At 40.0% G+C, this 13,849-nt stretch overlaps 1 protein-coding gene across 3 annotated transcripts in view; it reads left to right on the forward strand.

Annotated features, from left to right (window-relative positions):
- The window catches only part of rbks (ribokinase), a 92,362-nt gene that overhangs the window by 11,800 nt on the left and 66,713 nt on the right, over positions 1-13,849 (forward strand). For all 3 annotated transcript variants that reach the window (XM_061895706.1, XM_061895707.1, XM_061895708.1), the window contains 2 exons: positions 10,778-10,910; positions 12,208-12,271. In XM_061895706.1, the coding sequence (XP_061751690.1) occupies positions 10,778-10,910; positions 12,208-12,271 (197 nt within the window). The remainder of the gene's footprint in view (positions 1-10,777; positions 10,911-12,207; positions 12,272-13,849) is intronic.

Raw genomic sequence — 13,849 nt, forward strand, 5'->3', positions numbered from 1 at the left:
ACATCTACCACAATTTCCCAACTCATAAGGAAACGGGGTTTGTAGTCAGGACTCAAGCAGCAGCATTCTGAATGTACTCCAGCTGCTCTACAGCTTTTTTAGAAAGTGTAAAGGCTATTACAGTAGTTTAACCTGGTGGAGACAAAGGCCTGGATTAGCATTTTTATGTCTGATTTAGACATTATTCCTCCTATTTTTCAGGTAGTGAAATGCTGTTAATGTTATTGACTTAGCGTGGCTGTTGAAGATCAAGTCTGAGTCTATTATTACCCATAAATTTTTAAGCGGTTTATTAAGTTTCTGGGAGAAAGTCTCAAGGTGATTATGAACAGTTTCTCAACGCTTATGGGCCAAAAAAAAAATTCTGTTTTGTGAGTTTAGTTGAAAAAAATTGTTTTGCATCCACACACTGATCTGTTCAATGCAGTGACAAACTGAATCAACAGGCCGACTGTGGAGGGGGCCGTAGTCTGCAGGCCTGCCGCGGAGGAGGGTTAGTAAGGACTGGCCTCGAAGTCAGCAGCAGGTGAGTAGATTGCCCTGTTGGGACTTGTTGTCTAATCACCTGTCACCCTTATTAGCAGCAGCCGGTAAAGAGACACGAGGTTAGGAATTGGAGAAAGAGAGACGCGCTAAGAGCAGGAAGGCAGAGACACGCCGGACTGAAAAGTCCTCAAAATATATACTCAGGAAAACCTAGCAACATAGCAGAGAGACTTTCACAGCTACAGTACATGTTACATTTTTTCATCACAACATTGCTGCTTTATCAATGAAAGCCAAAGCAGTGTCCCAACTTTGCTTTGTTAGAGTGTGATTAGATTGTCACCGCTTGCTTTAGTGAGAAGGGATGCTCCATTGTCCCACATTGGGCGCCACTGTGAAAGTCTCTCTGCTGTGAGGGTTCTCCTGTGTCCAATAAATCTTTCATGAGCCCGGTGTGCAGGTTTGAACCAGTCTTTTATTGACATGCACAAGTCTTGTTTGCTTCTCAGCAGTATATATTTTGAGGACTTTTCAGTCCGGCGTGTCTCTGCCTTCCGGCTCTCTGCATATGTCTCTCTCTCTCCAACTCCCAACCTCGTGTCTTGCACCGGCTGTTGCTAAAAAGGGCGATAGGTGATTTGATAACCACACCCAGCTGGGCAATCTACTCACCTGCCGCTGACTTCAAGGCCGGTAGATATACACCCCGCCCTGCGGCCGACCCGCAGACCACGCCCCCCTCCACACCGACATTCACTTGCCGTCAGTGCCACGTAGATCCGAGCATCATCTGCATAGTTGTTGTAGGACACAATGAAGCTGCACTATAGCTGACCTAATAGCAACATGTACAAGTTGAACAATAGGGGTCCTATGTCGAGTCCTGAAAAACCCCACACAGGTCATAGCCATTTGATCAGAGACACAGTTACCAATTCCAACAAAGTTTGTCCTGTGATAGAGATAGGACTTGAACAAGTTAAGAGCAGAACCAGGAATTCCCACCCATTTTTCTAACCTCTGTAATAAGATAGTATGGTCAACTGTGTCAAAGGCAGCGCTCAGGTCCAGCAGAACCAAGACTGAGACTTTTCCTCCGTCTGTGTTAAGGCAGATATTTGTCACCTTCATCAGCGTTCCTTTAGTGCTGTGGTGGGGCTTCAGGCCTGATTAGAAGGTATCTAACACATTGTAATACTATTACAGTGTTCCCGCGCCACTTTGTGGATCATTTGATATGGTTTCAGCGCATGGCAGATTTAAAAGTACCTTTTGAGTACGCTGTGATTTGAGTCCCCATCTATGTTTCGTGTTAAAATTACATAGGGTTTAGAGCAGGGGTGCCCATTACGTCGATCGCGATCTCGGGGGGTGTGTCAGTCGATCTCAAGCCAGGCATTAAAAAATATACATAAAAATGAGCAATCATCAATCATACCAAGACTTCACTTTCGTCAGTTGTTTAACATTCTCGGCACCCGAGGATCTTGTGAGATGACGCTGGCTGCTGCAAGCTCATATTTAAGAAAAAAATCACTAACAGGGCGGACGCAGAGAAACACATTTTATTTCTAGAGACTCCGTACCTACTGTCAAAACTCTAAAGACCGACTGCACAGTTCCTGTCTTCACCATAAAAGACCTGTTTCATCCTGCCTGTGCTAACAAAATAAGAGTCTCAGAAAGCTAGCGTGCACAAGCTAGCAAACTACGGAGTTTGATGCCAATGTATTTCTCCCCCGCCCTCAGCGACCGCTTTCTCACTTGCTTGCCCACTCGCACTCTTACTGATGTCACTCACCTGCTGCCAGACATTAAAGGGCCACACACATATGCTACTTTCATAACAAAGTGTTTAAAAACGAGTATGCAAGTTGGACAAATGAGATGCCAAATCCAACCACTTTCATGTGGTATTGGACAGAAAGGAGGACTTTTTTTTTTTCCTCCATTTGAAAATGCGGACGTTATCAGCACCACTGTCTAATTCCAATCAATGCAAGTCATCAGAATCAAATACACCAACTTATATTCTTGTCTTCATGAAAGAAATGAATCTATGTGTGTTAAACATGCTTGTATTATCATTAAACACCATTAACTTGTTAACAAAAATGTCTCTTTCATAAATGAATAAATATAAATTATAAATAGGAATGAGGTAGATCTCCTCGACTTGGTCAATTGAAAAGTAGCTCGCCCACAGAAAAAGTGTGAGCGCCCCTGGTTTAGAATGTATACAAAGTGTTTATAATCATGCATGAAAGCTGTGTGGAGTGTTGGTGCAACGATTCGTTGATTTGTAGACAAATATTAATGTTTTGTATTTAAAAAAACAACTTAAAAAGTATTGAAAATGTAATCGTAAATAAAGAAACAAATTGGGTGTATTACACCAGGCACCGTCAAGAACATTGATAAACAGGAAAATTGAAGGTGCCAATGAGTGGGGTAGACGGGCCAACACCGATATTCTTTCAGGGGGCCCAGAATTCCTGGCAACGTCCGTCATTGCAGCCCTTGTGTGTAGGGCTAATTAATACTTTAAATGCATATGATGTTCATAGAAATAGATCACATTGAATATATAATAACATAATGTAAAACAGATTGTTGGGATGCAGTAAAATTAACATTCTTGGCCAAAACCAAAAATTAAAAAAAACAATCTCGAAAACCGGAATACTGAACAAAATTAATATGCCAATTATTATTACCTATGCGGCAAGGGCAATTGCTGTGTAAAAGCCTCATACAAATCAAGTCATTGCAATTGTACACATGAATATTCATCCATAAAAACAATCATACAATTATGAAAATATTTATCAACCACTGTTATCACAACAATATGAAATAAAAATAGTAATGTATAGGCCACTGGGCCAAACGCTTGAGTTTTTAGCAAATAAATGACCTGCATTCTAGTAAAACATTAAAAGAATGTTTGTGTATGACATTCTGGCAATACAATTGCATTTGCGTGAAAATGTTAAGGTCTTTTTTAAAGTAAATTTGAATTATTAATCAAAAATCCAAAATGTGATTATCATGTTTATCAAATAAATAGTTTGACAGCGCTGTTTTAAAACCATGATGATATTTGTATTGTGTTTTGTGCAACATTTGTGTCAGGACAGGTTAAGATCTTTTAATGACTCTGGAAAGATAATGGGTTTTTTTGTCAAATATATGCATAGTCTTTAATTAATTTTTGGAAGTCAGTGGCCTGGGGTCTTCCATTAAATCCAGTTTGAGTGCAGAATTAATGGAAAACTTCTTTATCACAGGACGGAAGTGAAATTGGAGGCAAATATGAGGTTGTTTTTTTTTTACAACAATAAAAGCTTGGAGTAAGGCTTTTTTAAAATATTAAATACATTTCACTCACATTGGGCCGCTCAATCAATGCTGTAGTTCATCCCAAAATGTGTATTTTATTCACAAAACTCTGTAAAGCAGGCCTTCATGTACCATTGTTTATGCACTAGGGCAAAATTAAGTTGGAATCACACAATTGTCTAACTTGGTAAAATGGGGAAGTTAAGATTCTGGGATTACTAACGGGTTGAGACAAGCTATTAATTAATGGTTAAGGTGTGTCCGAAGATTTTCGCACCTCACAGTAAATAATTGGATCTGATCTAACATTCTTTGGAAAAAAAGTTAATTTTCTCTCGTGATCCCACATGACGGTTTGGACTTACTTTAATAATTTTCCCGTGTTTTGTATTATTTCTTTTCCAGCGCTCTCATTTCCTTGTTAACACATCCTGTGCGCTTCCATTTCCTGCCACTTCAACTTTAGTCTGAGCTTTGCTCCCTTCATGTGTTCCTGTTTGACAATCAGGAGAAACACCTGCACCTGGTTGTCAATCATGACACAGGTTGATTATTGTATGTACATTGCTGTGTTAACGTGTTTGCATGTGCTTTGCACTACCTGCTTGCTTGTTGGTATTTTTACTTGCGGTCGACTGCCTCGTCCATGCTGGTGCCTTGTCCATGCATGCTTTGCTGCATTAAATCCTCTTTTAGCAGCACGTTGCATGTTGACTCTACATCTTGTAATCACACCCTCAACCATGACAATTTTCTCAAATACAAAAACTGTCAGCAATATTCTGGAAATACTAATAGCAACTAGCCTTTAAACATAACCCAATATGATGGCTTGATTTTCTACGTGTCAGTCGGGTATTTTGAATATTTTCTAACTTTTCGTAATAATAATGATTTAATAGCTAGGGCTGCGAATCTTTGGGGGTCCCACGATCCGATTCAATTCCGATTCTTGGGGTCACGATTCGATTAAAAATTGATTTTTTTTTTTTCAATTCAACACAATTCTCGATTCAAAAACGTTTTTTTCCCGATTTAAAATGATTCTCTATTCATTCAATACATAGGATTTCAGCATGATCTATCTACCCCAGTCTGCTGACATGCAAGCAGAGTAGTAGATTTTTGTAAAAAGCTTTTATAATTGTAAAGGACAATATTTTATCAACTGATTGCAATAATGTAAATTTGTTTTAACTATTAAACGAACCAAAAATATGACTCATTTTATCTCTGTGAAAATATTGGACACAGTGTGTTGTCAAACTTATGAGATGCGATGCAAGTGTAAGCCACTGTGACACTATTGTTCTTTTTTTTTATATATAAATGTCTAATGATAATGTCAATGAGGGGTTTTTAATAACTACTATGCTGAAATTATAACTAATATTGATACTGTTGTTGATAATATTAATTTTTGTTTCACTACTTTTGGTTTGTTCTGTGTCGTGTTTGTGTCTACTCTCAATTGTTTTGTTTATTGCATTTTGAGTGTTGCTGGGTCAGGTTTGGTTTTGGAATTGGATTGCATTGTTATGGTATTGCTGTATATTGTTTTGTTGGATTAATAAAAAATAAAGATTTTTTTAAAAATGAGAATCGAATCCGAATCGCACAACCTTTTTTCTCACACCCCTAATAATAACTACAACTCTCTATCAGCAATTAAATTGTTTTCTTGTTCTGTAATTTCTAATGGGCTATATATAGGGCGTTTTCCATCATGCCTTGTAACTGTCTAAACAAAATACAGGAAGTATTTTAAACATGGTCAATACTTCCGGATTTCCGTTGCTTGTCCCAAAATCCCTAAAATGTACATTAGTAATACATGTTCCGTTGACAACCTTAGGAATAAAAAAAAAATAACTGTAATCAGATTTCTGGTCATAAACATTTTTTAGAAATAATTAATTATTAGCAGCTGTCATGACTCTGAGATATCGGCTGGGGTCATCTCTGCGCTGCTGATCCGCCTCCGCTTGGGATGGTTCCTGCTGGCTCCGCTGTGAACGGGTCTCTCGCTGCTGTGTTGGATCCGCTTTGGACTGGACTCTCGCGACTGTGTTGGATCCATTATAGATTGAACTTTCACAGTATCATGTTAGACCCGCTCGACATCCATTGCTTTCCTCCTCTCCAAGGTTCTCATAGTCATCATTGTCACCGACGTCCCACTGGGTGTGAGTTTTCCTTGCCCTTATGTGGGCCTACCGAGGATGTCGTAGTGGTTTGTGCAGCCCTTTGAGACACTAGTGATTTAGGACTATATAAGTAAACATTGATTGATTGATTGATTGATGTATAGTTTAAGACAGATTTTGATAGATACAGAAACCAAATAATTGCTTTGGTGTTTGCATGGTTGGCGATCTAAAGAATATAGGTCAGTTGTATGCCTTACTTTGAAAAATGTTGCTGTTGCATCATTTTTCTTGGTGGAGAGATTATTTGAGCCACGCAGTCCTTTCCCACAAGTTGTTAGTCACCGGCCAATCACGGTTAAAAACGGCTTGTCATCCTCATTTACTATAAACTTTGGAAGGAATGACACAATCGGCAGTTAATAGGATGAAGCGTTGTTTTTAGAGGATCCGGCCAACTCAATATGTTGTTTTTTCTCTTATATCTTCCATAAATATTAAGTTGTTCAACACGGGGAAAAAAATCTAAACATAATTCAACAATCTTATTCCTAAAACACTGTGGTTTCAGTCCCCCTGCCTCACCCCTTTTTGTCGTCAATTTTTCTCATCGGCAATTTAACTAGTGAATCTGCTTTGAATGGCAGGCGTTATCAATGACAAATATAACACCCCTCCATCCATCCATTTTCTACGGCTTGTCCCTTTTGGGGTCGCGGGAGGTCGCTAACGCCTATCTCAGCTGCATTCGGGCGGTAGGTGGGGTACACCCTGGACAAGTCGCCCCAACAGAAAATGAGAAGGCTTTAGAGGTGGAGGTCAGACTGCAGATCGGAGAGGCTAGTCGGAATATATTTGCAGCCCTTCAAAGTGATGCAAGGCTTTGAAGTGGAAAAATCTGTCCATCCATCCATTTTCTACCGTTTGTCCCTCTCGGGGTCTTGAAAAGTCAGAGGTTGTGTGCTGCTTCAGATGACTGACACCCACCAAATGCCTTCACACACTCACACGTGCATCACAAATACAGCTTTTTTGTCATAAAAGTTGTGTCTAATGATCTATCTGCTATGTACTTAGAGGAAGATGGAACCATGGCCAAAACCATACAGTGGCCCCTTCTGTGGGGACAAGAGTGAGATAAGACAGAGAGACAACAGCAACAAAAAACAACAACAGTCCTACATTAGCAAATATGAAATGTACAAATATGATACCAAAAATTAGAAAGTAGAACCAGTCAGTAAAGTAGGTAGTAATATCGCAAAAATGACAATTAAAATTTTTGCAATAAAAATACCAATAGAAATACTAATATGGATAATGAATGATAATAATGACCTCTATTATCAACATTACAATTGCTTCAAATGTAACAATACATAAATGTAATGAATACTTGAATTACAAAAGAAAGCAGGTAAGAGGGGAGGAGAGAAAGAGAAGCGGACTTGATTAACATTCGACATTGTTATGTTAAAATCAGTTAGGCTTTAGAAGTGTGGTGTGTTTCAACCTGGTTTCCTCCAGAGGGTGGGAGGGACAATGTTATATATGTTTGATGAGGTGTGATTGTATGCATGAGTGTGACCGGTAAGTGTATGTACAGTATGTATGTACGTTTATACAGTGAATGCGCATGTGTGTGTGTGTGTGTGTGTGTGTGTGTGTGTGTGTGTGTGTGTGTGTGTGTGTGTGTGTGTGTGTGTGTGTGTGTGTGTGTGTGTGCGTGTGTGTGTTTGTGTGTGTGTGTGTGTGTGTGTGTGTGTGTGTGTGTGTGTGTGTATGTGTTGTGTTCTGGCAATACTTAATGGGGACATCGCTCTGTTTACACAGTCACCTTTAGAGAACCTCTGACGGTATGGGGGCAAAAAAAAAGGATCCCCTAAAGAAAATAAGTCAGATCCATTTTGAAGATGCCTAAGTAATCATGTCGTATTTAATTAAAACTTGTATTTTTTTTTAAATGGTCCTCAATAGTCATGTCCAAATTTTTGTGAATTATGCACAATTATTTAAATTTGGTCCCCATGAACCATATTAACACTTTTCCCCCAGGATCCCCAGTAAGAATGATCAGCACATTACTTCATCAATCCAGAGATTTAAAGACGTGTATGAGCTAACTGGGGAGTGGCCATTTTACCTTTTTTTTTGTTATGCCTCCACGACCTGTAGAAAGGGTGGTCCCCACAAGTGATGATGAAAAACTTGGTCCCCATTCCAAATGATAATACCAGTGTGTGTGTGTGTGTGTGTGTGTGTGTGTGTGTGTGTGTGTGTGTGTGTGTGTGTGTGTGTGTGTGTGTGTGTTCTGGCAATACTTAATGGGGACATCGCTCTGTTTACACAGTCACCTTCAGAGAACCTCTGACGGTATGAGGACAAAAAAAAAGGATCCCCAAAAGAAAAATAGTCAGATCCATTTTGAAGATGCCTAAGTGATCATGTTGTATTTAATTAAAACTTGTATTTTTTTTAAATGGTCCTCAATAGTCACGTACAAATTTGTGTGAATTATGCACAAATATTTAAATTTGGTCCCCATGAACCATATTAACTCTTTTTCCCCAGGATCCCCAGTAAGAATGATCAGCACATTACTTCATCAATCCAGAGATTTAAAGACGTGTAAGAGCTAACTGGGGAGTGGCCATTTTACCTTTTTTTTTGTTATGCCTCCACAACCTGTAGAAAGGGTGGTCCCCACAAGTGATGATGAAAAACTTGGTCCCCATTCCAAATGATAACCAGTGTGTGTGTGCGTGTTTTCTGTGTGTGTGTGTGTGTGTGTGTGCGTGCGTGCGTGCGTGCGTGCGTGCGTGCGTGTGTGTGTGTTCTTACTTATGTATGTATGCGTATACTGTATATGTACTGTATGTATAGGCGTGTGTATTCATGCATGTATGTTTGTGTGCGTGTACAATATATTTAAATAGATAAATAGTTAGTACTTTATTGATTCCTTCAGGAGAGTTCCCTCAGGAAAATTTAAATTCCAGCACCAGTGTACAGAATTTAGATGGAATTTAAAAAGTAAATAATGGGGGTAATTGTTATTGTTTTGCATCCCCTGTCATCATAGTAAACCCCTCCCCTCTCCCCCAGAGAGGAGTTTTACAGTCTGATGGCGTGTGGGACAAAAGAGTTTTTGAGTCTATTGGTCCTGCACTTGTGCTGAAGCAGTCTAGCACTGAACAGGCTCCTCTGGCTACCGATAGCGGTATGCAAAGGGGGACTGGCATACGTGCGGGAGCCAAAGTATGTTGGTGGATTTGTCATTCTGTCACAGTATATGTTTAGTTGTTGCAATGCTGCTTATTCTATAGATTTGGATTTATTTAGGGGTAATTATACTGGTACTGCTATTCCAATGACATGTCAAAATGTTCTAATGTTGCAGTTTGATAGACCTTGAAGTTTGAGTACTTTGTTTGATATAACTATGCTTAATCCATCACTTAAATTGAATATTCTGATTAATGTTGGTTGAAGCCTTTACGCCAGGGGTTGCAAACTCAATTTACTGAGGGGCCACTGGAGGTTGGGTGAGGTTGACAAGCACAAAGTATTCACTTAAGAATCCAGTTTCAACCACTTGACTAAACGCGTTAACTACAGTACTTCGGCCAGAACCTGTAATAGTCCTGAGCTATGGTTGGCCTTAAGTCATGGGGCACCGTGGCTTAGATGGTGGCGCAGTCGTCCAGAAACTTGAGGTTTCCTGGTACCAATCCAGCTTCCGCCATTCAAGTCACTGCCGATGTGTTCTTATACAAGAGGTTGGCGGGAGACAGAACAGCAATCCTGTTCTGTCTCCCTTTAATGTGTGTCTGATCTTGAATGGGATTGTGCTGAAAATTAAAATGTTCCTGAAGGAACTCTATCTATCTATCTATCTATCTATCTATCTATCTATCTATCTATCTATCTATCTATCTATCTATCTATCTATCTATCTATCTATCTATCTATCTATCTATCTATCCATCTATCTATCTTTCAGTTTGCTGATCTTAACTAACTGATCTCTGTAGGTTATTACTCTGTCATACAGCGCACATTACGATTCAATGCAGTGACTTTGCGTACATATTTTTCAGTTCCTGTTCCATATTGGTAAAAAACAGGAGCAGAAAAGGATGTATGCATAAATGTTTAGCCTTTGTTCCATTTTCCTCCTGCTACATTGTGGCCTCGCTGCCCATCACATCCTCTTCTAACTTTTTGTTTTCATCCAGCAGCAGCAGTGTTTATAGCAACTGCTAGTGTTCTCACTGTCTCATTTACTGGAAACACTGGGATTGAGTAAATTTATTGTAATAGGCACACCTGTTTAACACAACCGTCTTAAAGAAAGTTCACCAACAACAAGTTAATGACAACATTTTTACCAACCGCTTGTCGTTTGACTCTTTTGGCAGAGGGCCAAAGGCCAAACCACAACGTCTTGACGCACAAGATGATGCAGTTGCTCTCTCTTGCCCGTATTACTCACCTTCCATTCGCTCTTTGATTGGAGGGGGATAGATGGCTCTTCCTGAGGTCAGCCACCTGTGGCAGAATAAACATTTGAGCAGGACGACTACTTAAACCCACTGTGCTGAGTCAGCTATTACTGGTGCTGCCAGTGTTATGTCTGAAATCTACTCACCGTTTAGTTGTTGCATTGTTTGGTAAATTTGGACACTAGCATATGAAAAGCTCACTGGACGTTTTATCAACAAAACAAGGGTAAATAAGATTGTAATAATACATTAAGTCATGTGCAATCAAAATTGATACAATATTGTTTTCACTCTCAGCCAGGCATCAAGGCTACCTAAGGAAGGGGAAACCATCCATGGTCACAATTTCTTCATTGGCTTTGGAGGAAAAGGGGCCAACCAATGCATACAGGCTGCAAGACTGGGGGCTAAAACGGCCATGGTTGCTAAGGTATGTACTGCAAAGGTTTTAGGTCGCCACTATGTCATTTTAGTCATGTTGACAAGAGAAAAACAGTAAAACAGATGCACTTGACAGGATTATGAAAAAATATATAGTGACTGCTCTAAATTCCATCTCTATGGCATCAGTGGAACGGTGTAACACTCAAATCTTTATGGTAACACCCATCTGCTCGTCATCTTTCATGAACCAGGAAGTAGCCAGCGAACCAATGGTCTACTTTTGCCAACAGATCACCGGAAACTTTCTTGTTATATATGACATTATAGCATTGCTAAAGGAACGAATCTAAAATAGGCCTATAACTTTTCCACAGTACTATAACGAGAATTATACAATACAATACTGATTTTGTTGTATATACTGCAACTATTTTGTGCATGTCTTCGACTGAATTTTTGTACATATTTGTGTACGTAAATAAAAAAATATTGCATATCCAACCTTTGGCGGCTCTGCATCTTACATTGCATGCTATTCTTTCTACTCCAACAACTTTTTAGCAACTCCAAAAACTTAATTTCCCCACATAAACTCTCCATGTTTCATTTTCTTTTGATCAATACCATACTGGATGCATACACCACCCACACTTGCACGCCTTCAAACAAGCTTATTCCCATACGACACAACCCCAAGTCTCCGATCAGTAAGCACAGAGTGGCCTTTCAACCCAAGCACTAAAGCACCGGAGCCCCACCTCTGTCAGAACAAAGAGGCCCGATCGATAACAACCCAGTGCAGGAGGATCTCTCCGGGCATGGGGAGAACCCAAAAATAGACATCCTGGCTTGTCAAAAACATCCAAGACGGAAGGCCATTCTTCAAAGAGAACAGGGCCAAGCAGCCAATACCAGCCCAACCCACCATCAGACACAGCTACAAGTACCCGTATTTTGGCATGTTTTTTGGAAAGCGTGGGTTCGAAGTAGGTGCCCCAGGCCAAGGTGGGGACCCCTTCCACAACCCAAAGTAGAAACAGATGTGGACGGAAGAAAAGAAAATGAAGCGAGGTGCGCATGAAGAGGCGTAAAGGCGGGGTAATCGTGTCTTCGAGGCTTGGCGCATCTGGTCGTGTGTTTGCGCGTGTGTGCTTCTGTTGGCTTTTGTGTTTTCGTTTTTGCTCATTTTCGGCGGCGGCACTATGCCAGTAAGCTGGCAGGGCACACGAAAATCCAACCCAACTGAGGTTTAGGTGTACACTTTTCAAACGTTGCCGCTAACCAAGTCTGACCCTGCTTGACACCTTCCTTTTTGTAATCGTTTTGTCTTCTGTCTATTCTAGGTCGGGAAAGACTTCTTCGGAGACAATTATATCCAGAATTTCAAGGACAATAGCGTGCACACTGGTAAGACAGGGTTTTCTTGCCATCAGATGAAAAATTTGGTTTTCCAAAGTAACATGAGAGGGTACACTTTTTAGTTAGATTAGTGTTCAATGTAACAAGCATGTGTGACAAGTACGTGTGTTTTGTATTTGTTTTGTATTCGTATCAAATTAATGCTGTACCGAACCGAATGTCCCGTAAGCCCACTGATGCGGTGAGAAATGGATGGATGGACGGATGGATGGATGGATAGATGGATGAACACAAAATTTAAGCCGTTTTGTTTTGCATTTTGTTTTCTTACTTTACCAAACTGTGGCCTTAATACTAAGGTCCATACTGAACCTTGAAGATTCAGTAGCGTTACGCCCCTTGTACCAGCAAATAAGAATTCTGACCCTGTCAGACTGGTTTTGCTGCTCCAAGCAAGAAATTTAGTGGGAAAGAGACCACTGTTGGCTCGACAATTCAAAAATGGAAGACATACAAGATAATAAAATTGCCTTCGCTTTGGAGCACAACGCAAAATCTCATCTTGAGGGTTAATAAAATAATCATAAAGCAGTGAATGATCAGCCCAGAATTACGCAAAGGTAGCCAGTTAATGATCTAAATGGGGCCAGGACCCCAATCATCAAGAAAAACATGAGGTCTTGGCAACAAAGGAGTGGCTAAAGAAGAAGCACATTAAGATACCTGGAGTGGCTTTGCCAGTCTCTGGACTTTAATTCCATAGAACATCAGTGGCGAGAGCTCAAACTTTGAGTTGCCAAGCAACAGCCTGAAAACCTTTCGGATGTGGTGAGTATCTGTGAAGAGGAGTGGACCAGAATCCCTCCCAAGGTGTGTGTAACCCTGGTGACCGACTGTCAGAAATGTCTCACCTCTTTGATTGATTTAAGCTTTTATTAGTAGATTGCACAGTTCAGTACTCTAAGTTTTCCAACAAGAGTTTTTCTACCAAAGACTAAGCCACATTTTAATTAAATAAATACACAAATACTTAGTTCCCTACTTTAATGCATGGGCAATACCTCATCTGTGAGGTCGGAATTCTCACAGGTTGGTAGGGTTTCAAGTACTTGACTCAATCAAATGTGAATTAATTTTTGACTTTGTTGTTTTCCTTGATATTTTGTTGATATTCAGTCTTCATCTGTTAAAATAAACCTGCCATGAAAATTATGAATGAACATATTACAGGGTTTACCCCAACTTGCCAATATACTCGTGGTGGTTGGGGCAATTCAGGGCGTGGTCAATATGACATACTCACATAATTTGCTTTTGATGTTACAGAGAAAATATCACTTAAAAGATTAGAAAATTCTCCATGTCAACAAGAACAACAGAATGAAAATCGAAAAATACTATGGCAGTATTTTATTTGCTCATTTTGCTGTCAACCAAAAAGGGATTCAACCTCAGACAGATCATCCAATAATCAACACAAAAGTACATATTTGACCACTTTTTGGGGGGGATATTTTAGGGGAAGCTGTCTTGCAGTCGCCACTGCAGTATACCCATATCCCCAGCAAGTCCCCAAAGCAAACAGCCTCTGGCATGTCAGATACAACAAGGCGGGTACTGGAAGTC

Source organism: Nerophis ophidion, linkage group LG03, assembly GCF_033978795.1.
Source record: "Nerophis ophidion isolate RoL-2023_Sa linkage group LG03, RoL_Noph_v1.0, whole genome shotgun sequence".
NCBI classification, from domain to species: Eukaryota; Metazoa; Chordata; class Actinopteri; order Syngnathiformes; family Syngnathidae; genus Nerophis; species Nerophis ophidion.